The 27,784-nt window shown below is 38.6% G+C and overlaps 1 protein-coding gene across 2 annotated transcripts; it reads left to right on the forward strand.

Moving 5' to 3' along the window:
• Positions 1-10,460: 10,460 nt before the first annotated feature.
• On the forward strand, positions 10,461-24,547 carry LOC149909248 (syntaxin-1A-like). Of its 2 annotated transcripts, XM_090101476.1 has the most exons (8): positions 10,466-10,939; positions 13,667-13,780; positions 20,591-20,684; positions 20,819-21,070; positions 22,492-22,565; positions 22,889-23,026; positions 23,101-23,211; positions 24,411-24,547. In XM_090101476.1, exons 1-8 carry the CDS (start codon positions 10,904-10,906, stop codon positions 24,480-24,482), a joined length of 891 nt encoding a protein of 296 aa, XP_089957602.1. In that variant the 5' UTR covers positions 10,466-10,903; the 3' UTR covers positions 24,483-24,547. The 2 variants fall into 2 exon arrangements, with proteins under 2 accessions (XP_089957600.1, XP_089957602.1); XM_090101474.1 differs by having other exon boundaries at positions 10,461-10,939; positions 23,101-24,528.
• The last annotated feature ends 3,237 nt before the right edge of the window (positions 24,548-27,784 follow it).

A 27,784-nucleotide genomic window follows, 5' to 3' on the forward strand; every position in this document is an offset into this window, starting at 1 on the left:
CAAATTCTGTAGCCTCAGACCTATTGTACAATAATTGAGCGCGCTAAAGTTGGCATTCTTATCATCTCGGTCGTGATGGTAGATTTTACTGCTGTGGTGTAGGGCATATTTTACGTTCTCAGATCGACTCGCGTTCATTGGAAAAATATACATATTTTGATCTATTATTCTCTAAATATCATGCCAAGTTACTATTATATCTTACTAAAAAGATATACCTTTACTATAGTAGGAATTCAATTAATCTTTACAGATAACACAACAATAAGTAATAAGTAGGTACAATGTTAAATTACGCAATCTATATATTTTACAAGTTTCTGTTATCGATATCGAGCAATCTCGCTCGCAAAAGATTGTTTGAAAAAAGCGTGTTTTGAATGGGCATCATTAATTAATAAACGGTTGCCGTTACGGGTAGTAAACTGCTAGCTTAATTAAAAGTTAGCAGTTTTCTAATTTTTGGTTTACCTATGACATCACGAAATTTCTCGTTTCAGGACTAAATTAGCCCTAAATGAGCACTAAATTTTACCTAAAAAACGAGTGAATCTGCCCGCTTGACCATTCCACCTTTACAGCCAAATCATAAATCTCTTTTGCTTCGCCGTATCAGGGTATCAGGGTAAATATAATATATAATTAAATGAAAATGAGACAAATATTATATTATGACGTAATTTTTATTGAAAGTTTTTGTTCGATATTGCTATGGCGAATGGCGATACAATATATTAATTATATTGGAATAATGATGAAAAAAATATTTATTTGCTAACATGGTTTGTACCATCATCAGTTTGTAGTTTATACTGATGTCAATTATGCTGGCCATACACCATACTTCCTATCGTCCATTCGGCATGACGCTACCGATTGGATCCGTTAGAACTGACCATGTGTGGGAGTGGATTGGCATTATTTGGCATGATATTTATACTTGACGGAACAATCGAATTTCGATTCTTTTGGCTTGATCATGGCGATTGGATCATGTCGATTGGACCATGTATGGCGGTATGCGATCGTCACTTCAGTCTGGTCAATTTTCTGGTCATTTTTCGCTTTTTTTTCGCATTTTTCGCTTCGCTCGCTTGGTGGATAAATATGAAAGTATATGGATGTTTAGATGTCAACGGTTACGGATTTGAATAAGATTTGTTTGGGAGAAAATAGGTACATATATATAATAACAATCTTCCCGGCATATAATCCTTTTTTTTGTTTAATTTTTACGAATAAAACGCCCAAAATGGCTAAAACATCGTCGTCTGTCACCGGTGACGCCATGGCTTCAACTGAACGTTGCTGCCGATTGGACAATTCAAACGTTGTGTGTGTGGTCTCTATGGACAAACTGCAGATTGGATCAAGCTACAGCGTCATGCCGATCGGACGATAGAAAGTATGGTGTATGGCCAGCATTAGTATCTTCCTATCGTCCCTTCGGCATGACGCTACCGATTGGATCAGTTAGAACTGACCATGTGTGGGAGTGGATTGGCATTATTTGGCATGATAGTTATACTTGACGGAACAATCGAACTTCTCATTAAATAGGTACCTACATATATATAACAATAATCTTCCTAATGCTGGCCATACACCATACTTTCTATCGTCCAATCGGCATGACGCTGCAGCTTGATCCAATCTGCAGTTTGTCCATAGAGACCACACACACAACGTTTGAATTGTCCAATCGGCAGCAACGTTCAGTTGAAGCCATGGCGTCACCGGTGACAGACGACGATGCTTTAGCCGTTTTGGGCGTTTTATTCGTAAAAATGAAACAAAAAAAGGATTATATGCCGGGAAGATTGTTGTTATATATATGTACCTATTTAACGAGAAGTACCCAATGTGTTAAGTAATCTGGTACTTCATCTATCTCCCAAACAAATCTTATCCAAATCCGTAACCGTTGACATCTAAACATCCATATACTTTCATATTTATCGACCAAGCGAGCGAAGCGCCTATGCTTCAGCCTTCAGCTTGGACGAAAAATCTTGACCAGACTGAAGTGACGATCGCATACCGCCATACACGGTCCAATCGACATGATCCAATCGCCATGATCAAGCCAAAAGAATCGAAATTCGATTGTTCCGTCAAATATAACTATCATGCCAAATAATGCCAATCCACACCCACACATGGTCAGTTCTAACTGATCCAATCGGTAGCGTCATGCCGAATGGACGATAGGAAGTATGGTGTATGGCCAGCATAAGCTTCCCGGCATGTAATCCTTTTTTTGTTTCATTTTTACGAATAAAACGCCCAAAACGGCTAAAAACATCGTCGTCTGTCACCGGTGACGCCATGGCTTCAACTGAACGTTGCTGCCGATTGGACAATTCAAACGTTGTGTGTGTGGTCTCTATGGACAAACTGCAGATTGGATCAAGCTACAGCGTCATGCCGATTGGACGATAGAAAGTATGGTGTATGGCCAGCATTAAGTTACCATTAAATTACACACAATCATCAAATAATAAATAAAATTACAAATTCATTGAGATATAAGCTTACCGCCCGCGGCTTTGCCCGCTTTGACTAAAACCTAATAAATTGTGTACTAAAACCTTCCTCTTGAATTACTCTATCTATTTAAAAAAACCGCATCAAAATCCGTTGCGTATTTTCAAAGATTTAAGCATACAAAGGGACATAGGGACAGAGAAACTGACTTTGTTTTATACTATGTAGTGATTATTCTGCATAATATTAATATATAAAAATTAAAAACTCCCGAAAAACTTGTGTAATGTGTACTTCTTTAGTTTTCTATATCAATCAGGTACGCATCACAATTATTTCAATGATTCGATCATAATGAAAATTAACGAAATCGTCGTGGTCTATGGTAATTGGTAACAGTCACCAGTGAATGACTGAAATTCTAGTGAAAAGGCAAATAACGGTTATTCACCAACTATCTTGGGGAATGTGACCATAGTCACTCTGGTGACTGTTCACACTTCTTCAATCATACTGTATTGCAGACATTTGGTAACATGTACTATACAGGGTGTCCCACTATTGGTATACTAAGCGCGAAGGAACTTGTAGTTTTGCATATTACACTGATCACGTAAAAAATACTTAAACAACAAAATCGCGCCAAAAATTTTGCTAAATTTTTCCTTAAAATTCATGTAACCTTAATAACCGTCAATAAGGATATTGACTGGTTCAGGGTTTTGACTGTAGCATATACAAAGAGTTTTAAGAATTCATCTATTTGAAAAAAAATGCATCTGGAATTTTTTAAGTATTTTTTACGTACTCAGCGTATGCAAAACTATAACCTCCATTGAGCTTAGAATACCGACGCGACAGTGGGACACCCTGTATACATGCCAACGGAATCTATCGCAAAAACGAGGAACTTACACTATTATGGAAAACTTTAACAGCATCGCGTTCACCAATGAAGAGGGCGCTTGAAACAAACATCACTACATAATATTATTAGCACACTATTACAATATATTGTATTTCCTTTGTAATACCAGTAATACTTGTATACGTAGTATATTTGGTTTTCTGTCGACACCTTCTTTAACGCTCTTTACGATTCCGTAGTTAGTTTCTCATGGGCTGACCATTTAATTATTGTAGGAGACTTCAACGTAAATTATAGTGACAGTAAATCTTTAGGCTATCGGAATCTAAATGAATTTTTAGAACTCACTAAATTATCCCAATTTGTCAACGAACCAACGCACTTTACCACGCATAATGAATCATTACTTGATCTGGTGTGTGCAGATATTTCTGCAGAACAAGTCACTGTCGATCACATCAGTAACCTCAGTGACCATTCATTTATAGTATGTGAATTTAGTTTGGTCGTAGAAAAACACATACCAAAAAAGAGTATATATAGGCCTTTAAAGAATATTGACTTATCTATTTTTAAAGATATTTTGACTGGGATTAACTGGGACCTTATTATAGACCAAAAAGATGTAAATAAATCTGTTTCTAACTTTAATGACTTAGTTATTTCAATTTTTGACGTGTTTGCTCCGTTTAAAACAATAAACCTAAAAAATCATAACTATCCATGGGTTACATACAATATTAAGCAGTTAATGAAACGAAGAGATGAAGCTCATTACAAGTATAAAGTTTCGAAAATTAGCTCCCACCAAGAGTATTATAAAGACTTGAAAAGGGTTGTAGGTAATTGATGCTATGGAGCGCGAAAAAACTTGTTATTTTAATACTTTCGTTAACACTAATATGAGTAATCCTAAGATCCTTTGGAAAACTATAAAAAATAATGTTACTGTAAATAATGGGAATGATGCTGCGTTACCTGATCACCTTAGAAAACCTGACGAAATTAATAGACATTTTCTCGATGTACCTGGCGACACCACTGCACCCGATTCCGCGGTGGATTTCTTTATGCAGAACAAGAAGGGAGACTTGCAATTTTCTCTGAGAACTGTCTCACAAAAAAAGGTTTTAGAACATTTCAGAAGTTTGAAATCCAACGCGGTTGGCTGCGATGGCATATCGCTAGAGATGCTGAAATTATTGTTGCCACACATCACTGATATAATGACTATGATTTTCAACGCTTCCATCACATCGAATACCTTTCCTTATCTTTGGCGTAAGGCATTATAGTAACACCGCTGCCAAAAAACAATAACCCAGTACATTTCAAGGATTTACGTCCGGTTAGTATTTTGCCGTGCCTGTCCAAGGTCTTAGAGAAAATAGTCTGTGACCAGCTTAGAAAGTACTTAGAGTCCAACGATATTTTACCTAACCTTCAATCTGGGTTTAGGAAGTATAGAAGTACCACTAGTGCTTTGATTGATGTCGTCGATAACGTACTGGAGGCACAAGATAAAGGAGAAGGTACCATACTAGTCTTATTAGATTACTCACGTGCCTTTGATTCTATTAATATAAAGTTACTACTCTCAAAACTTACATATTATGGTTTTGATGCGAACACGGTTATGTGGTTTGAAAGTTACCTTACATATCGCTCACAGGTCGTTAAAATAGGTGGAGATGATGCATGTACTTCTCAGTGTGTTCGGGTTACTAGAGGCGTTCCGCAAGGCTCCATACTCGGTCCACTGCTATTCATTTTGTACACAGCGGATGTCACGAATATCATAAAACATTGTAAATATCATATATATGCTGATGACATACAATTATACATTTCTTTTAAAGTGAGTGAGATGGACGTTGCCTTGACAAAATTTCAAGAAGATCTAAGTAATATTGTTTCATGGTCAAAAACTAACTGCCTCGTTTTAAACCCAAGTAAAAGTAAATACATGATCTTAGGAACCAGGTGCCAAGTTGATGCCATCGCAAGCCAAAAACCATGTTTGTCAATAAGCGGAGAACAAATAGAAAGGGTTATGGAAGCACGCAATTTAGGTGTAATTTTTGACGAATCCTTACGTTTTCATAATCACATAATTAATATATCAAAAAATTGTTTCTATCGTCTTAAATTATTGTACAGAATAAGAAATTATCTTAATGTAAACGTTCGAAAACTTTTATGTGAATCGCTGATCCTCTCAAAATTTAATTATGCTAGCACTGTCATAGGTCCCCGGTTATTAGCATCAACTAAAAAAATAATGCAGAGGGTACAAAATGCTTGCACTCGCTTTTGTCACAATATTCCACCCCGAGCCCATGTCACCCCGTATTTGAACAGTAGTAACACTTTAAAGATGGAGTATCGACAGCAAATACAATTAGCTACACTTTTATTTAATGTAGTTAAGTACAAAGTACCAGCCTATTTGTACAAAAAGCTGAAGTGGTTGTCGGAGTCAAACACGAGTCACTCAACACGATACAGGAATGTACTGATGGAAGTGCCCCTCCACAGAACTGCAGCATTTAGGGGTAGCTTTAAATTTAGTGCCTCTAAGTGCTGGAATGACTTGCCACCACCGATCCGCAATAGCAACAATGTATTGGGCTTCAAAAACAAACTGAAGTCCCATTTGCTCTGCTTGCAAAAAGGTTCTGAGGTCGGGGCTCCAAACACGTGACTCGGTACGGCTCTGGTGATAATTCTATTTGTTGCTTATTAATTACATATATGATGTATCGCGTATTGTATCTTCTTTTAGAATGTATTATTGTCTGTTATGTAATAATATATATATATATATATATATGTTTCCTATCTACTATATTATATTCCTATATATTATATTATTGCTTTTATTTTATTTATTATTTTATATTTTTTTTGTCATAATATGTACACTGCCACTGTCAGGATGTCAATGTGGTGTCCACTGAAAATCAGTGGAGAATCTAAGTGTCTTGTCCTAGATTCTCAAACCACTGAGTGGATATTATCCATTTTGTGCTGTTGTAACTAGTTATAAGTTTATTTTATTTTATTTCTTTTTTATGTATTAATGTGCATCGGTACAAATAAATGTATTTTCTTTCTTTCTTTCTTTCTATATTATTATTAGTCTGTGGTAATACTGTGATATTAGTATAAAACAGTCACTTTCGCTGTCTTTCCGTCCCTATATTATATTTTAAATTTTTATTTTTAAATCTTTAAAACTACGCAACTGATTTTTAAGCAGTTTCATTTAGTTTATAGATATTATTATCTAGTGATTCAAGAGTAAGGTTTATATGTATGTATATTGTATAATACATACATAATATTGTAGAGAAAATCAAACATACATTTATATGGGCCATATAAATATACAGGGTGTAATCGTTAAGTGTGCACAAGCGATTTTTCCGTTAGTGATATCGAAAGTACTTAACCTAATGAGTAAAATGGCGGTAATAAATTTTTAAAAGTAAATCGAGAAATATCAAAAAAATTATCTTTAAACCCTCCCATACGTCATTTAGTATGAAATATGAATATCCCATATACATTTAATATGAAAGATTTTAGCTTTCTTTTTCTTTTTTTGGTATTCTGCTTTAATTACTTCGCAAATTTGAAGTGACATTTTCCACGTTTTTCCGGACATTTTCACGCATTTTCCAGATATTTTCCGGACATTTTCCGGACATTTCCCAGGCATTTTCCGGGGATTTTCCAGGCATTTCCACGCATTTTCCGGACATTTTCACGCATTTTCCGTGTATTTTCCAGATATTTTCCAGGCATTTTCTGGACATTTCCCTGACATAGCCTGTAAATGTCTGGAAAATGTCTGGAAAATCCCCGGGAAATGCCTGGAAAATCCCCGGAGAATGCCTGGAAAAGCGTGGAAATTTCCGGAAAAACCGTAGAAAAGCCTGGAAAATCCCTGGAAAATGCCTGGAAAATATCTGGGAAATGCTCGGAAAATCCCCGGAAAATGCCTGGGAAATTCCCGGGAAATAACCGGGAAATGCCTGGGAAATGCTCGGTCAATGTCTGGAAAATATCCGGAAAATGCGTGGAAATTTCCGGAAAAATCCGTAGAAAATCCGTGGAAAATCCCTGGAAAATGCATGGAAAATATCCGGAAAATGCGTGAAAATGTCCGGAAAATGCGTGAAAATATCCGGAAAATGCGTGAAAATATCCGGAAAATGCGTGAAAATATCCGGGAGAAGCGTGGAAAATGCCTGGAAAATGCCCGGAAAATGCCAGGGAAATTTCTGGAAAACATCCGGAAAAACCCCGGGAAATGCTCGGAAAATGTCCGGAAAATATCCGGAAAATGCCTGGAAAATATCCGGAAAATACGTGAAAATGTCCAGGAGAAGCGTGGAAAATGCCTAGAAAATCCCCGGGAAATGCCTGCGAAAAATCCGGAAAATGTTGGGACATGCGTGGCAAATGCCTGGAAAATCCCCGGAAAAGCCAGGGAAATGTCCGGAAAATGTCTGGAAAACATCCGGGAAATCCCCGGGAAATGCTCGGAAAATCCCCGGAAAATGCCTGGGAAATTCCCGGGAAATAACCGGTAAATGCCTGGGAAATGCTCGGTCAATGTCTGGAAAATATCCGGAAAATGCGTGGAAATTTCCGGAAAAATCCGTGGAAAATCCCTGGAAAATGCATGGAAAATATCCGGAAAATGCGTGAAAATGCGTGAAAATGTCCGGAAAATATCCAGTAAATGCGTGAAAATGCCCGGAAAATGCGTGAAAATGTCCGGAAAGTGTGTGAAAATGTCCGGAAAATATCCGGAAAATCCCTAGAAAATGCCTGAGAAATGTCCGGAAAATGTCTGGGAAATGCGTGGAAAATGCCTGGAAAATCCCCGGGAAATGTCCGGAAAATGTCTGGAAAACATCCGGAAAATATAACGCCACTAAATCCTGGAACAATTTGCCACCACCGCTACGGAACTTACGAACACTATATACTTTTAAATCTAAATTTAAAAGTATATTATTAGCTCACCAAATCCAGGTTTAGTGGTAAATTAAACATACCTGAAAATTGTCCTAAAAATACTTATTATTTATGTATTTATTAATTATTATTTATATGTATTTAATATTTACCTTGGCCGTTAGTCGCGTTATATCGTCGTATGATCTATAAGTTTATTATAACTCCTTTATTTATTTATTTTTATATATTTATGTATATAATATGTAGTCATAAGTAACTCCTTTCGTCCCAACTCGAAGCCTTTATTATAAAGGGGGCACTGAAAAACAGCGCTGCCAATGTTCCTGGACGTTGCAGCATATGCTGAGCTGCCTCCTTTTTGTCGTAGGACACACCTTAATAAATGTTGTTATCATTCTATTCTTTTTAGGGTTCCGTAGCCAAAATGGCAAAAACGGAACCCTTATAGTTTCGTCATGTCCGTCTGTCCGTCTGTCCGTCTGTCCGTCTGTCACAGCCGATTTACTCGGAAACTATAAGTACTACAGTGATGAAATTTGATGGGAATATGTGTTGTATGAACCGCTACAAAAATATGACACTAAATAGTAAAAAAAAGAATTGGGGGTGGGGCCCCCCATACATGTAACTGAGGGATGAAATTTTTTTTTTCGATGTACATACCCGTGTGGGGTATCAATGGAAAGGTCTTTTAAAATGATATAAAGTTTTCTAAAAAACATTTTTCTTAAAGTGAACGGTTTTTGAGATATCAGCTCTCAAAGTCGTAAAAAGTATGTCCCCCCCCCTCTATTTTTATAACTACGGGGTATAAAATTCTAAAAAAAAATAGAGGTGATGCATGCTAATTAACTCTTTCAACGATTTTTGGTTTGATCAAAGTATCTCTTATAGTTTTTGAGATAGGTTGATTTAACTGTAATTTATTATATTTGCTGCTACGGAACCCTTTGTGCGCGAGCCCGACTCGCACTTGGCCGGTTTTATTTTATACGTGTTTTTCATGTTAGTAATTTAAGTATTTGCTTCTTTTATTGTAACTATTTCTTATTGCGATGTTTTCTTATTTTACTTGTACGGTTTTATGTTTTATGTCTATGTATGTGTGTGTTGTGCTGTCTCTGATAAATAAATGTTTCTTTCTTTCTTTCTTTCTTTATTTAAAATCCTCGGGAAATGCTCGGAAAGTCCCCGGAAAATGCCTGGGAAATTCCCGGAAAATGTCTGGGAAATTCCCGGAAAATAACCGGAAAATGCCAGGGAAATGTCCGGAAAATATTCGGAAAATGCGTGGAAATGTCCGGAAAAAGCGTGGAAAATGCCACTTCAAATTTGCGAAGTAATTAAAGCAGAAAACCAAAACAGAAAAAGAAAGCTAAAATCTTTCATATGTCACAATATAATGTTTCAATTGTTTTTGTTTGTATGTATTGTTTCTAAATAAACGATTTTTATTTTTATTTTTTTTGCACGCCTCATAAGCGAAGCGTTGAGGTGGGTACTACAGTCACTTCGCGCAAAACATCTGATTTTCCAAACTTAAAATGTCTTTATGTATCATACATTGCACTTGTAAGATAATACATACACACACATATTAAGAAAAAACACTATTTTTAACGTTCATGATATTTTTGATGTCATTTTTGTTATTTAAACTAGTTAAAAAACAGTTTAAAAAAGTTCTGTCTTGGACGTCCGTGTGTCTGTATGTGCGGATCCTTTTTCTTGTTAACACGATAGCGACCGAAATACTTTACTAATCGAGTCTTTTTTTTTCTCTTACGCTTGAGTATGCTCAGGAATAGAACCCTTTCATTTTTCAGGGTCTGATTCGATGTGGTTTAATTGTTATTAAATAAACAAAAAAAATAATTAATAAATATTTATTAAAAAAAAATTATGAGGCGTGCACTTTTGGATTTTCCAAATTATTTTTATTTATTTATTCATTCATTCACAATAGAAAATCTATTGTGTCTGGGACCGATCGGGCCGCTTGGGGCTGACTATATCATAATTTTGAATTGCGAAAATTATCGGGATTCTACTACTATAAATTATGTATTATAATTCTTTATTATGATAGTGGAAGGATGGTGGTGTAAAAATTAAAATAACACTATTGAATTATAGTAGGAACGGTGTCGGTAATTTCCGACTCACCGGCCACCAGCGAGATCGCTTGCGCTACCATAAAAATAATGTATAAAAAAGTATAAAGAACCATAGAACGTAAGTTCAAAATAAATATTTAAAAATAATATATTTTTGCGTATCTACCTATGTATTTCGTTATTTTTTTGTAGGTACATATATATAATAAGTACGTTGATGGATAAATGCAAAACAATGATAAAATGTTTACACTAGCGATCAGTTCGCTCGCCCCAGTTCCGCGGAATGCGATGACACCACGCGCTGCACCGCGCGGCGCCGCGGGGCGCGCCGGGCTATCTGCCGTATCGCGGCGCGCTTATCAGTGCGCGATTAGATACCGGCGCGAGCGCCCGACTCACCTGCCGCCTGCTGCCGCCGCACGTGAGCGCTGACATGACCTGCAAGGACCGCTTGCCGGAGCTGCGCCGCGTGAGTACTGCCCGCCCCAGTGTACCGACAGCGCTGCTGCTGCTGCATCCACAAGGGCCACGAGCGGCCGAATGAGCTAATAGTGTACAGATGATTGTGCGAGTTACGATTCTAAAAGGTCCGATATTAATTCCGACCGTAAAACTGATGGAAGTTACCATTACGCAAATGAATTTTCCGTTTACTTAAACTTTTTAATCTCAAGATGCATAATCATTTAACGAGCGTCGCGGTCGTCGTATGTAGCCGTGTGACCTCAGTGTCGCTCTAAGTGATGTGCAAATACCGGTTGTGCGATAACATGACGAATATTACTCGCGCTCGTGTTCCGTCGCTACCTGGATGAGGATGATGCCGCTAATTACTCCTTTTCTCTTTCCCGATGTGTGTACTTGTGTAGTGGCGAGTGGTCAGTGACTCGGGCACACTTGCGGCCGGGGACAGTGGGCCGGGCCCACTGTCCCCGGCCCGGACGCTCGGTCCCTCGGTCGGCACGTTCGGTTTGTCACCTTTTACTGAAATTCGCGGGTGTTGTAATAATTCATAGTGCTGACGTAACGTAAAAAGTATGTTTGTTGGTGTCATTGTACTTTATGTCACTATTATTGCTAGCTATATTATTGACCGATTTAATTTTATTAATTTGTATTTATTTATTTTTTATATAATAGGTATTCAATTAGTTAGACTTTTTCTAGAAGCACTTTTGACTCATCATTACATATTGCACGCCTCATAAGCGAAGCGTTGAGGTGGGTACTACTGTCACTTCGCGCAAAACATCTGATTTTTCAAACTTAAAATGTCTTTATGTATCATACATTGCACTTGTAAGATAATACATACACACACATATTAAGAAAAAACACTATTTTTAACGTTCATGATATTTTTGATGTCATTTTTGTTATTTAAACTAGTTAAAAAACAGTTTAAAAAAGTTCTGTCTTGGACGTCCGTGTGTCTGTATGTGCGGATCCTTTTTCTTGTTAACACGATAGCGACCGAAATACTTTACTAATCGAGTCTTTTTTTTTCTCTTACGCTTGAGTATGCTCAGGAATAAACTCAAACTCAAACATTTATTTATTCAATTAGACTTCTTCCAGAAGCACTTTTGAATCGTCATTACATTCTTTAAATTTACCACCGATTCGGAAAGCAGTATCTATGGAGAAGAACCGGCAAGAAACTCCATAGTTGCTCTTTTAAAGTCATGTCCATATACAATATAATTTTACATTACATGTTACTTACATCTAACTACATAATATTATATATTATCATAATATGCCAAAGAACTGTCCTGTTATTCTTACGCGACAACCCTCCATGGATTTTCATCTTCCATATATTCCTTAATGCTGTAGTAGGCTCTCTGAACTAATACATTTTTTAAATAAGTTTTAAATTTAACACTACTAAACTCTTTAATACTATGAGGAATTCTATTGTAAAAACGTATACCTTGGCCCATAAATGAATTTTTAACTTTAGCTAACCTATAAAATGGCATTTCAATTTTATTTCTATTCCTTGTGCCATAACAGAATAGAACCCTTTCATTTTTCAGGGTCTGATTCGATGTGGTTTAATTGTTATTAAATAAACAAAAATAATAATTAATAAATATTTATTAAAAAAAAAATTATGAGGCGTGCACTTTTGGATTTTCCAAATTATATTTTTAAAATTTATCACCGGTTCGGAAAGCAGTATCTATGGAGAAGAACCGGCAAGAAATTTCATAGGTAGTTGCTCTTTTAAAAATATGTCAATATACAATTTAATTTAATTTTATATACCTGTAATATGTAACTACATAATATGTATATCATAATATGCCAAAGAACTGTCCTGTGGTTCTTACGCGACAACCCTCCATGGATTTCCATCCTACTATCCTATCCTACCCTATCCTATAAAATATATAATCCTATCCTATCCTATCTAATATTATTACAAGCGAAAGTTTGTGAGGATGGATGTGTATGTTTGTTACTCTTTCACGGAAATACCTACTACTGAACCGATTACTTTGAAATTTGACACACATATTTAGATGGTAACTTAGATTGACACATAGGATAAGTTATCCCGGAAATCCCACGGGAACGGGAACAAAAAGCTAGTCTTCCATAATAGGCTCTCTGTCTCTGAACTAATACTTTTACTAAACTCTTTAATATGGAATTCTGTTGTAAAAGCGTATACCTACGTTGGCCAATAAATCAATTTTTAACTTTAGCTAACTGGCAAAAATATGGCATGTGCATAACAGTGTATCTCCTATTAATAATATCTAATATGACATTATTATTGTGTTATTATTAAATTTTAGATTACGTACCTAGGTCTTTATATGTATTTTAAACGAATGTGATAATATGTGCTGTTATACACCCATTTGTTAATATAGGTTTATTTATATGGCCCTCGCTTCTGGTAAACCTACTAGGTATACCTACTAGATTATAAATATAATGATCTGATTACAGCAATACATAATTAATATAGGTACCTACCTAGTTAAATAAAAATAATTTTCACTCACAACATTATTGTATTGTTATTTGTTACTAATCCTTGATAAGAGCACAAAGTTTGAAAGACGTTTAACGTGGGTCGAAAACGAGTCTTAAAGAGTGGATATTACATACAAACATACAGATGAAGCTAATAAATAGGAAATAATAACTAACAGCAGATTTGAATTATTCATTTCAGCGCGCGAAGGCGGCGGGCGTGTGCGCGGAGCCGGCGCCCCCCTCCCCCGGCCCCCCCGCCGTCCCCGAGCCCGCCGCTGGCCCGGACCCGCTGCTCGCTGAGATCTTCGCGGAGGTGAATATCTTGCCTGTCTTATGTATCATACAATTTACACCCATAAAGTACATAATAAAATAACATATTATTTAAGCATATCAATTGTTTAAAAAATATGAAACTACATATTAATAATTAATAAGTGAGCATTGATCGAGCCGCGACTCGCGAGAGCAGTGAGAGTCTATTGTTGACTAAATACGAGATACATTGAGCGGCTTGTGGGAGTGTATGTGGTATTGTGATCGCAGTTAATGGATTGATTGACCCAGTGATGCGAGCTCACAATAACATCATGCGGGATCTTATTCCCTATGTATCTCACGGGACTTTAAAAAACACATAGTTACTTATTAAAAATTAAGTTTACAATGTATTATAAATTATAATAGATACCTAGGTATTATTTGTAAGTTCGGTTATAATTTAAGGTAGGTACCTATTAAAATATGTAATGGAATATTATGTGGTGCCGGTTAACTCTGCCGTTGCCGGTCCCAAGCCCGGATGAGAAAAGAGGAGGGTTAGCTGGACTCCACCCACCCAGCTGTAAAATCAACAACGCCGAGCGTCAGGCGGCGGTTAATTAACCTGACTCAAAGATGGGCTGCAGTAACCCTGAGGGACTAAATACCCCTCTAAAATCCTGCCATGGAAGGACGTGAGAACCCACCATGAGTAAATCCTATGAGAATCATTATGGAAATAAGTGTAACTACAGATGTGCCAATGTCATGCGATCCGACTGACCATCGGCGTCACTCAGTAACCGGGCTGAGTGATGTGAAATATGCTACCGAAGCTTCTATTGAGTTTTGTAAAGAATCCGATAGAAGAACTAATGTTAACTGTAAAAGCAACTCCGGAGAAAGGATACCTCTACGTAAAGAACACCGCTTCGCAACTTGGAACGTTCGTGGTTTACTTCAGGCTGGAAAACTGACAATCGTGGATAGAGAAGCATCCGATCATCACATCTCCATACTCGGTCTTAGCGAAACACATATGCGGGGCCAAGGACATTTTAAAACCGCTTCTGGTAACACCTTGTACTTCTCTGGCTCCGAAAACAAAAGCGCAAATGGCGTGGGCTTTCTTCTTCCCTCACATATGACAAAATACGTAATGGGCTATAATCCTATCTCTGACAGAATCATCTCCCTGAAGATCAATGCTAAACCTCACATTCTTAATATCTTACAAATATATGCCCCCACAGAAAAAGCCAAGGAAGAGGACATTGACGACTTTTATAACTTACTCAACTCTTCCCTCTGTGCAATTCCGAATCGCGAAATAACGATCATCTTAGGTGACTGGAATGCCAAGGTGGGAGACACTAAAAATGACGATCATATCAGATCTGCTGTTGGATTATATGGCTTAGGAACAAGGAATGAACGTGGTCAACGGCTCATAGAATTTTGCGTAGAAAGAAACCTATGTATCACCAATACTTGTTTTCAACACCACCCTCGCCGTCTTTATACATGGACATCTCCTGGTGCTCGGTATCGAAACCAGATCGACTACATTATTGTGAACTCACGTTGGCGATCATCTGTGAGAAATGTAAAGACATTTCCTGGTGCTGATTGTGGCACTGATCATAATCTACTTGTTGCCAGATTTAATCTTCGCCTGAAGGCAGCCAGGAAATTTCAACCATCCAAACCTCGAGACCTTGATCCTAGTGAGAAACTGCAATTCAGTCGAGCTGTAGAAAATACAACCGCAGGTCTGCCTGTTGAATTAAGAGCTAATGAACGTTGGGAACATTTTAAAACTGCAATTTTAGACGGCCTTGATACTATTATCCAGAGCAGAAATTGCGTAAATACTCCAAAGAAGATAAAGACATGGGTAACAGATTCTACTTGGGAACTAATACTGAGGCGAAAAGAGCTTAAGGCGGAAGGCCTGCTGGATGATAACACACGCTTTGAATACTCCAGACTAGGTAAGCTGATAAAGAAGGAATGCCGGAAGGACAAAAACATCTTTATTGAAAGTATATGCACCGACATTGAATCTCATGCTTTGAAGTATCAGACATCCGACCTTTTCAAAAAAGTACACCTACTCTCTAAGAATTTTAAACCTAAATCATGGATTATCAACGATAAAGACGGAAATCCTATTAATGATTTAGATGATGTTGCTGAACGTTGGCGTGAATACTGATCGGCTTTATACTGCTGCACGAACAACTTAAATAACGCATCCACCTCTTGGAATGAATTTGACTTGGAACCCACAATATTACGATCGGAAGTTACTGCAGCTATCGCGGCACTTAAGATTAAAAAAGCACCTGGTTCTGACCATATTACCGCCGAAATTCTTAAATCCCTCGGGGACAAAGGTATAGACTATATTCATTCCATCTGTAATCACATATGGCAACATGGTGATTGGCCAACTGATTGGTGTAAATCGATTATTTTACCTCTCCACAAAAAAGGCTCCACCAGAAACTGCGGAAACTACCGTACCTTGGCCCTCGTTTCACATAGTAGCAAAATATTACTACATATTATAAATAATCGAATTCGATGTTATCTCGATTGGCAAATTCCTCAAGAACAGGCAGGTTTCGTGAAGGGCAAAGGCACACGCGAACAAATCCTAAACGTAAGACAGTTAGTCGAAAAAGCTTATGAATTCGATATCCCACTAGTTTTGTGCTTTATCGACTATAGCAAAGCTTTCGATTGTGTCGACTGGAGCTGTCTCTGGAAGGTACTTGCTGAACTCGGTGTACCCCAGCACTTAATCTTCCTGCTTCAATCACTATATTACAATAGCCAGGGAGTTGTAAGAGTTGACCATACTTTGTCCAAGCCATTCAAATTTGAAAAAGGAGTGAGGCAGGGATGCATTCTTTCACCCATTTTATTTAACATTTATGGTGAATACATCATGAGAAGAGTTTGTGAAGATTGGGATGGTGGAGTTAATATCGGCGGCACCAAAATCACCAATCTGCGTTATGCTGATGACACCACGCTTATAGCAAATGATAAAGTCGAAATGGCTTCATTCCTTGACAAATTGGAAAGCATCAGCAATGAATTGGGGCTAACTATTAACAAAGCAAAGACCAAACTAATGGTTGTCGATCGCACAAACAAGATGGATGCGACAAACACGACCAACTTGGATACCGTCGATAGTTTTGTCTACTTAGGCTCCATTATTACCAACAATGGCTCATGCGAACCCGATATCCGAAGAAGAATAGGAATCGCCAAAAACGCAATGTCTCAACTGCACAGAGTGTGGGCAGATAGAAATATTTCTCTAGTAACTAAACGGAAACTGGTCAATTCTTTAATTTTCTCCATCTTTCTATATGGCTCCGAAACCTGGACATTGCGTAGGGCAGACTACTCTCGGATAAATGCTTTTGAAATGTGGTGTTGGCGACGCATGCTTCGCATCCCATGGACGGCACGTAGAACGAATAAATCAATTCTCGAGGAGCTTGGTATTACCAAAAGACTGTCCTCCACATGCTTGCGACGAATATTGGAATTCTTCGGTCATATTGCAAGAAAGAGGGGAGACAACCTGGAGAAAGTCCTTCTAACTGGCAGGGTAGAAGGAAAAAGGCCCCGAGGCCGTAGCCCAATGCGCTGGTCAGATCAAATTAAAACGACCGTAGAAACTAGCGTACCTGAAGCAATCCACATCGCAGAAGATCGAGACAAATGGCGTAAAATAATTAGGAAATCACAACTCCAAAATGATCACGACCCTCAGCAGTGAGGATTTCGACTTAAGGAGGAGTAGGAGGATTATGTGGTGATGTTTTTGCATAATGTGCGTAAAAGCTTACAAAACTCTGAAATGTGATAACGTTATCCCTTTATGACGTTATCGGTCCCAACTCCCAGTAATGAATGATGGAGTAAAATCGATACATTTTCAATTCGCACTTTGTATGGGTGTCGTAGCCATATCGTATGAAATAAGACCGTTTCATGAAATTATCGAGCATTTCATGAAGTGAGCTACGATATAGCCTCAACATGGGCATTCCATGTTGCCGATATAATATTACTTTTATTTAAACTATGTGATGAATTAATTACATTATTATTATGTGCAATTCTCCCTCTCGCGCCATCTGCATCGTGACGATCGCGATGTTGACATTGCTCCATTAATCGCATGATGTCATCGAGCGGCCATGCGCCATCGCCGCGGCCGTGCGGGCGACAGCTCGGTCATAGCTAACGGACGTGAAGTCCACGTCCGAGGTGACTGCTTGCACGAATACTGGAATAGAGATTCAGTCATGATGACTTCTTCAGTCGTACGCTTTCCTTTAATATTCCTATCTCTCGACTGTGAATTATGAGCAGTGAACGAAGGAAGCTATTGTATGTCTCTGTTACATACAAATGTAACTCCATAATATTCATAATTTATTCATATTTTATTCAAGCAACCAGGACTCATTTTGCTACCAACTATTAATAACTTAAAAATTATGTTAGTATATATTATAATATAATACAATTTATTATGACTACTAGAAATGCACTCCACTACAGCTACAGTGCTATCAATGAAGAAGACATTTTGCGGCAGTGGTTTACCTACATACCAGCAGTCGAGCCGACTCGCTATACAGCGCATGATTACATTGAGGCTGTCCCGCACACGGCGCACCAGTGATCCGCATCTCTTTCGCATTGTAGCGTAAAAACAGTCTATACGAGCTTCTGCAAACATTTCTGATGCGCTGCAATAACGGAGCAACCCACATATTGGCGTATTTCGGCCAATATAGTACTTGACAGTCCACTTTAAAGTCATTATTGCACTTTCCATGGAATGTCCCGATCGAAGTCCAAACTGATTTTGGTGTGTTTCTACGTAGGAACTTATTTAATTGTTTATTAAGCAGGCTGTCAAATACCTTTGCAATAACTGTTGCAAGAGAAATAGGCCTATATATTGTAGTCTTGTCCGCTAAATCACCTGCTTTATTTTTAACAATTGGCACTACGATAGTTTTTATTTAATCACTGGGAAGGTACTTATGCTGAATACACAGATTAATAAGCATTGACAACACTCGATATGTGTGCTCTGCATACTTTAGGTGCTCAATACTTAGACCATCATGACCGGGAGGCGTTTAGACATCGTGCTTATTACTCGCTGAATTTCTAAAGTAGTGACTTTAAATTCCCGATCATCCTGATCCACAGTTTCAAGTCCAGACAGGCTCAGACCTAGTGGAGACGTAACTTTAAAATGATCTTTGAAGAAGTTAGCAATACTAACAGGATCATTAGCGCCACATATAGATACAATTACAAGGAGGCCATGTTTACAGTTCAGTTTGTTTGTCTGTTTCCAAAAAGAACGAAAATCTTTAAGCGAATGATGTGATGCTTAGTTGTCCATTTTGATTTGTTCTTCATGGTTCTGACACCATTTAAGACTTTGTGCTTTAATTTTTTTCTAGAGCCACACATCTCATTATACTCAATTCCAATGTGTGGTTTACCCCTCCGCGCCTTTTTTTTATTCTAGATAGGGAAGCGCTTGACCACAATCTCGCCTGATGGAAAGCTAAGATGTGGTCTAAGATGGTACGCGCTTCCCTAGCAGGTACCGGTTCACTCTTCGCTTGAAGAATTCGCGCCTATACTGAATATTTATACCTGGCCTCCCTGTATGCACCAGCCACGAGTCTACTCCAACCTATCACTACTTTCTTTGACTTGCTACGTCCCGAACAGGCCACGGCAGTCAATTTATACAACTCGTCAATTACACTTTAATGGTTTAGATTAATACAGACGCCGTGAATGCAGCTTCTCAAGACTATAGGGCTTAGGAGTAACTTAATTTTACATGACATTTACTTGTATAAGATTTTATTTGATTCATATTTCTATCACCCCATATAGCCTTGTTTACACTACAGCTTCTTCTTCTTCTGTGATTCTTCCACACACACATTTTACATTCTAAAATGAGAGGATAGTGATCAAACCATTACGTATCACACTTTATGTATGCCGAGCAGACTGATTAGCTTTAGTAACACTAACAACGCAATGATCTAACCACCTCCTGGATCCATGCGACTCACTGACAAAAGTGTAAGTGTTTTTGTTTATACCTAATAGTTCTGTATCAACACACTCCATTCGAATTCTTTACAAAAATTAAACAGTTCTCCATAGATTAACTCATTTGTATGTGCATTAAAGTCCCCTAATCTTCTTCTTCTTATATATAAAAATGAATCGCAAAATGTGTTGGTAAGCGCATAACTCGAGAACGGCTGAACCGATTTCGATAATTCTTTTTTTATTATATTCCTGTAAGTACGAGGATGGTTATTATGTAGAGAAAACGTAAACATGTACCACGGGCGAAGCCGGGGCGGACCGCTAGTATATGTATAACAATTTTCAATGTTAGAAATTTCAATAATCGCACTCACCAAGCTAAGGCAATCCGTAAAATCCACTAAATTTTGCTGAATCGGTCGGCATGTACATATTGAACACTAAAGAACACCTTTGCTCTAGCACTATTTTCACTGCGCACACGCGTGGGTTATCACCGCACTGCACAATCGACCCATTGTTAAAAACACACTATTTCGCCATAACAAAGCTAAGCCTTCGTACGGCACTACGGCCTGCCTCGCAAGTCGCAACACGCCCGCCGCAGTGTCCACAGGTATGAAAGGTCACGCGGTAGCGACGAAGTTTCATGCAACGCAATTATGTCCGCGTAATTTGAATGTTGTTTTTGTATAAAAGGTTTATTCGTAAACAAAACACGTTTCAGGTGGAACAGATTCGCGCATGGATAGGCGAGGTGGCGGACAACACGCGGCGCGTGCGCCGCCTGCACGCCGACCCCACCTACCACACCAACAAGGGTGAGCGCTCCTCATATTCCTTCCGCATCGCTTCAGTCGCTCAGATAATTATTATCAGTTTTCTTTTTGGTTTACTCCTATTCAAAACGGAATGTGTGTGTGTTATGCGAGTGTTGTAAGCACGAACATTGCAGCACTGCAGGAGCAGGTGGACGCGCTGGTGACGGCGTCGAACGCGGCGGGGCTGAAGCTGAGCGGTGCGCTGCGGCAGCTGGCGGCGCGCTGCGAGGCGGCGGGCGGCGCGGGCGGCGCGCGCGGCCGCATCGCGCGCCTGCAGGCCGCCGCCGCGCGCCGCCACTACGCCGACGCGCTGGCCGACCATCAGCACGCGCTGCAGCTGCTGCGCGACCGCCAGATGCGCCTGCTGCAGGACCAGATCCGGCTGAGTGAGTTGCGAGCGCCCCGCGTTTGTATTACATATTTTAACGAACCTCACAGAACAGACGGAATGCAAAGAACCGAAGATACGATAGGAGAAAAGAGACGGTTTCATAAACGTAGTATAGAAGAACATAAATTTTGATAATAGATAAAGTTCCGGCGTGAGTCAGTACTTTAGATCAGGGATGTAACAGAGGTAGTTTTATCGGAACCGAAATCGGAATCGGAGTTTTCAAATTTGGTTTATCGGAATCGGAATCGAAATCGGAATCGAAATCGGAGGCAGGGTCAGTTTGTTTAAGGACAAATAAAACATGATTTATAGTCAATTCTTTTCATTTTTATTTTCTATACAAATATTATAAAGAGGAAAAGTTTGATTTTTTGTTTGTTTGTTTGTTTGTATGAATTGAATAGGCTCCGAAACTACTTGGCAGATTTGAAAAATTCTTTCACTGTTGGAAAGCTACATCATTTCTGAGTGACATAGGCTAGGTTTTATCCCGGAAATCCCACGGGAACGGGAACTATGCGGGTTTTTTTTTGAAAACGCGGGCGAAGCCGCAGGCGGAAAGCTAGTTTATTATAAAATAAAAAACAACTGTGAAAAAAATTGGCATAATTCCAAATGAACAAAAGATAAAATTAATGAATTTAAAGTTTAATTAAAATTAAAACCCAAAGTAGCGTGTTACATTTGGTGACATTACAATAAATGAAAAATAGCTAAAGCAAATTAAATCAAAATGGACTCCAAAAGCTTTTGAAAAACAAAAGTGCTTTGATAAACAAAAGCTTTGATGCTTTGTCCCCATCCAATCTATTTCTTAAAGAGTCGTAAATTAGGCCAGCACCACTAAAAAGTTGTTCGCTAGCTACGGAGCCCGGTGGACATGACAAATATTGCCGGGCAATTGATTGTAGGGGCTGGAATTTTGTATTTCCATTTACTTTCCACCACAATAACGGCACAGGCCGTTTCGTTCGACCTCCGATTAACATCCGATACAAAAGTATCGGATGTTAATCGGAGTAAACCGAAGTCGGACCCGAAAGTGTAATAATAATCGGAAGTTCCGACTTAACGGAACCGGAATCGAAGCTCCGTTACATATCTGCTTTAGATGGCTGATTCGTTGCGACGCGACCGCCTCGTGTATTGGGGCGGTCGAGACGGAAGAGCGTCGCCGGCGCCGTTTTAACTAATAGTGCGGAGTCAACGAACGGCAGTTACCCACTAACGGACATTTAGTGAGGTGTAAAGCGCGCTAATTTGCGCTCCGGTTTGATTAGCCCGCTCGCTGCAAACCGCTATACACAAAACGGCGAAGTAAATAAAAAACGTAACGAGATTTTTCTATGGTCTATTAGCTATCTCTATCAATCAAACTACGTAATATTGTGTAATGAAATTTAATTTTTCCAGCGAATCTCAGTATATCAGACGAAGAATGTGAACGGTTGCTCGACTCAAACAACATTGCACTTTTTGTGGATAATGTGAGTATTTCGATATTTATTAGAAATTACCAACAATAATTTATAGGAACGATTTACAGAATTTTTAGAGTTTTTGAAGTGAAACTATTTCAGGGTCGCGTCATGGCAACAAAGTCACGTCATGAAGTAAGGCGACGATCTTGGTATCTTTGAATCTCGCCTAAGAAGTTTCACTTCTGACACGTGTGTTCGGCACACAGGTTCTTTTTTTAAATTCATAAGAGAGTATTTTTTATCACGCTTTTATTAGTTTCTTACAATCCCTCATCCCACCGAGTTCCCAAATAATCGAAACGCTAATAGCGGCGTGGGGCACCGAGCAGGTGGAGGCGGAGACGGCGGAGGCGCGGCTGGCGCTGCGCGACGCGGAGGCGCGGCGCGAGCAGCTGGCGCGCGTGGAGGCGGCGCTGCGCCACGTGCGCGACCTGTTCCTGCAGCTCGCGCACCTCGTCGCCGCGCAGGTGGGCGCGGGACCGGCGGGGAGGGGGGGGAGTGTAGCGATCGTATTGTAATATATTATGTCGTACCCTAACAGCAAGACCAACTGGACAGCGTGGAGTACTTCGCGCTGCAGGCGACGGAACACGTGGAGTGCGGCGGCCAGCAGCTGCTCAAAGGCACAGTCAGCCGCAGAAAAGCTAGAAAGGTTATTATGATCATTTTTTATTTTTATTTTTATAAGAACACAACAGTCATACATGATTTAAAAGTTCAAAGTTCTAAAATTAACTATGACCACACAACATGTTCTATTAAAGAAAGACAACATATAAAAGAGAAAACGAGCCTCACGCAAATGAACTAACTACTAATCTTAATCTTAAAATAATAAATAAAGCCCACATTTCATTACAAACTTAGAAAACTAAATAATTTAAATTATACATAAGTTATACATTAGCTACATATTAATTGATATCTATAACTATTACAAGAACATTGAAAAATATCTATGTCTAATAATTCATCATTATAAAATTTGGCTGCTCTTTTTAAAATGGAACATAGAATGGATCATGGAACTTTAATAACGCCGACGCTGTCAAAATAATGCGTAAAATGTCCACGTCCTATAGGAGTACGCCGTATTTTTTTTAAGGATAGAACTTGAAACAAATTATCTTAAAATGGCAGCGGCCATTTATGAAGCTCCCTCTTTTAATCTCACACATAAAACAGACTACATCTCCTTTCGAGGGCGTAGCGTAGTGACTTATCTTATACTAAATACGAACTTTCTTTTAAATACTGTTGATGCCGCCTGCAGGTGGATGTCGTGTATACTGACTTTTCAAAAGCCTTTTATAAAATTAATCATTCCACACTCATAATGAAATCATTCAAGTTTCGTATACACGGTGACCATATCCGCTGGCTTCAATAGTATATTTTTAATAGAAGCCAGGCTGTCACACTTAAAGGTTATCCTTCTGGATTCCTAAAGATTCCTTCGGGCATTCCACAAGGATCCTATTTGGGTCCATTCTTATTTACATATAATTTAAACAAACGATATAGGTTCTTGTTTTCAAAATTCACAACATCTACTATGCCGATGACACTTTTTTTACAACAGTTAAAACAATTGAAGATTGTTTAAAATAATTGCAATCAGATTTATTCCTTAACGTTGATAAATGACAAATAATTTCATTCAACAGAAAAAGTAGGTAATCATTCCTCTTCTTCTTTTATTAATTAAAAGTATTCTCGTAATCTATGCTAACATTATAAAGCTGAAGAGTTTCTTTGTTTGTTTGAACGCGCTAATCTCAGGAACTACTGGTCCGATTTTCAAAATTCTTTCGGTGTTAGATAGCTCATAATAAGCATTTTATTTTTCAGAAAAAAATAGGTCTTATAATCTGCCTTACATCGGGCTTCCTCATCGTACTGTTCGTGTTAGTGTACACGTAGCGCGCCGCTACCGGGCCGCGCACGCCGCTGCCGGGCCGCGCACGCCGCTGCCGGGCCGCGCACGCCGCTGCCGGGCCGCGCACGCCGCTGCCGGGCCGCGCACGCCGCTGCCGGGCCGCGCACGCCGCTGCCGGGCCGCGCACGCCGCTGCCGGGCCGCGCACGCCGCTGCCGGGCCGCGCACGCCGCTGCCGGGCCGCGCACGCCGCTGCCGGGCCGCGCACGCCGCTGCCGGGCCGCGCACGCCGCTGCCGGGCCGCGCACGCCGCTGCCGGGCCGCGCACGCCGCTGCCGGGCCGCGCACGCCGCTACTCTTGTTCTATTGTCAACGAACAAATAAAATATACCTTACATACTGTAATATATTGTTATTTACTTAATACTAGAATCATAATATTATTAGCTAGCAATAAATAAAAACTAGTCATAGAATACAATAAACTTATTTGGATGTGAACTAAAAACTACTTAAGTAAGTCATTGTATTATTATTAACTTTCTACCTAATATGGTATGTACGAACCTACCTTATATAAATTTAATTGTGTTGTATTTTTAACACTTATAATTTAATTTATAAAAACCTCTTATTTAAATAAATATACATTTAAAAACAGCCTCATGTTTCTATTCCAACCTAATTTCATATTAAACAACAAAGTAAATCTAATTATAGTTTAAAATACTAGTTGTCCCGGCAGACGACGTGCTCTTACTCTTATCACTACTTCGGGGTGTCAAAAATAAATGTTGACCGATTCTCATTTCTCATATCTATCATTAGATGGATCTGAGCACTATAAATTAAGGCCTATTACGGTACACAAAATTTAATGACAATTGATCCAGCCGTTTTGGAGAGTATGGTAACTAGAGTTTAGCTAACGAAAGATGAGACTGGAAAAAGGCGGCAAATTCAAAAAATCAACAAAAATAATATGTAAGTGCTTATAATTTAATTATTTATGGTAGTACGTGTTTACTCAATAATTGTGTGTTAAGTAGTAACTACTATCCCACCAAAAACATAAATTATGTAAAAATTGGAGCCGAGTTCAATCGTTGACTTAATTTGACAAAAAAAGAAATGAGATCTAAATGTGTGCCAAGTTCTGTTGACAGTCCAGAAATTTATTTACAAAGATCTATTAAGTTCTTAGGTGAACTGAAAACTCAATTGTTTTATTTTCCCTTAGAGAACAACGTTTATTCTAAAATATGATTTTTTTTAATTTAAATTATATAATGAACCTCATAATTTGATAAGGCTAGTTTTTAGAACCTCACAAAATATAAACAGTATGTAAAACTAGTCTCATCATATTTTAGAATAAACGTTGTTCTCTAAGAGCGTATACGCACTATGCGGGTAACCGCATTGCGGGTAGCCGTCCGGCTGACCGCAAGCACAATTATGTACGTAATATTCATTTCTATGCGCACTGCGATGCGGCTACCGCAACCGCACAGTGCGCATAGAAATGAATATTACGTACATAATTGTGCTTGCGGTCAGCCGGACGGCTACCCGCATAGTGCGTATACGCTCTAAGGGAAAATAAAACAATTGAGTTTTCAGTTCACCTAAGAACTTAATACATCTTTGTAAATCTGGACTGTCAACAGAACTTGGCACACATTTAGATATCATTTCTTTTTTTGGCAAATTATGTCAACGATTGAACTCGGCTCCAATTTTTACATTTATGTTTTTGGTGGGATTATTATTACAATTTTCTTTTATTTTACGTTTAATAACAGTTTTGAATGAAGAAATCATATAATCGAAGTAATCTGCCCTAGCGCTACTAGCGCGAGTGAGTGTGATGACGTCGAGGCGCATCGAATCCAGAGATGTTTCGTGCAAAAATATGTAAACTTCAATAATCTATATCTCAGTCATTTATTGATGGATTTCAAAATTTTTTTCTGCCATTGATTAGTTTCGATCTAAATGATCTATAATTCTTTAGTAAAGCCTCATCTAGATTATTTAATTGAGATATGGGGATCAGCCTCCAAAACAAATTTAATTTCACTACAAAGAACTCAGAACAAAATTGAGGAGCTTCGGAACAAAAACCGCTAAATCCACTTTCTAAGATTTTTGACAAATCGGAAAAAACGTTTTATTTCTTTGTTTTTTTAGGTAAAAGAGAGTAGAAAATCTTAATGTATCAACATTAGCAACATTGTTTGGTGGCCAAATCAACAGATTCGTGTGTGAAGTAATAAACGAAAAAAAAAAATTAAAAATAATGGATATAGCGGTTTTTGCTTAGACTATCCGGATTTATCGTTTTTTGAAAAAATCAACTAAGGATTTATCGCTATGTGAAAAAACCATTAACATTTTTGGTTAAAACTAAGTATATGAGGAATTAAATAATTAAAAATTAAAAATTGATATATCGGTTTTTGTTTCAACCTTATAAAAATCTATCAAATTTATGTAGGATTTATCGGTTTCTGTTAAGATATCAATTTTCTTTTACTTCATCAGTGGATTTATGTGTAAGTCCACACTGCGAGCCTAGCGCGGTTGCGACGGCGGGCGCGAAATATCAAACGTATGAAACGCGCCTTTGCGTCCACATTGACATGACTATGGCGGAAGCCTAGTGCGACGGTAATGAGCGAGCCAGCGCGCGTAGTTTTCAAACTCTCCTATCCGCGCGTTCTGGCCACACTACGGGCCTAGTCAGCAAGCGACCCAATGCGCGGACGGCGGGGGTATCAAACCAGTTCGGTCTTGTCGCTCGACTTCTTATATTATATCCTTTATTGTTTTTCGTAAAATAGCGATAAATACTTAATTGTTGAAGTGAAACTTCTTTATTTATAAGTGCGATTCAATCTAAAACACTTATATACACCACAGTAATTTTGTAGGGTATAATCTCAATTCTTCATATAAGATTCACTCGTTATTCCTCTGTTTTATTTATTTCGTGTACAACTTCTATAATGATCTCATCTCAAAATCGGACTGTCCAGTAAAAATAGCAAATCGTCCAAAGTTTGCAACACCCGAAAAACGTCGAACCGCTACTTGAGCTCGCGCGTCGGTGTGGCCACCGCGAGCGCCCGCTCGTCGCGCCCGCCTAGGCCGCCGCCACCGCGCATTCAGTGTGGACGCACACTATCGGTATCTGTATAGATCATTTAACTTGAAGCGCATTTTTCTACTAGATTCATCGGCTTTAGCACAGATTCAATAAGCTTATCATGTAAAATTATGCAAAAGCATCGAAATTACAAAAAAAAAAAAATACAGCATGTCGTTTATCGGTTTTTGTTCCG

Source organism: Colias eurytheme, chromosome 4 (genome assembly GCF_061535395.1).
Source record: "Colias eurytheme isolate Ceu_HAF_F1 chromosome 4, ilColEury1 Martin Lab GWU primary, whole genome shotgun sequence".
Lineage (NCBI taxonomy): Eukaryota > Metazoa > Arthropoda > Insecta > Lepidoptera > Pieridae > Colias > Colias eurytheme.

Bases quoted from the DNA above. Each gene is read 5' to 3' on its own strand.
- LOC149909248 (XM_090101474.1), top strand. From the start codon at position 10,904: ATGACCTGCAAGGACCGCTTGCCGGAGCTGCGCCGC. The intron at 20,685-20,818 runs GTGAGCGCTCCT...CGAACATTGCAG, and splicing joins CACCTACCACACCAACAAGG to CACTGCAGGAGCAGGTGGAC. The intron at 21,071-22,491 runs GTGAGTTGCGAG...TAATTTTTCCAG, and splicing joins GCAGGACCAGATCCGGCTGA to CGAATCTCAGTATATCAGAC.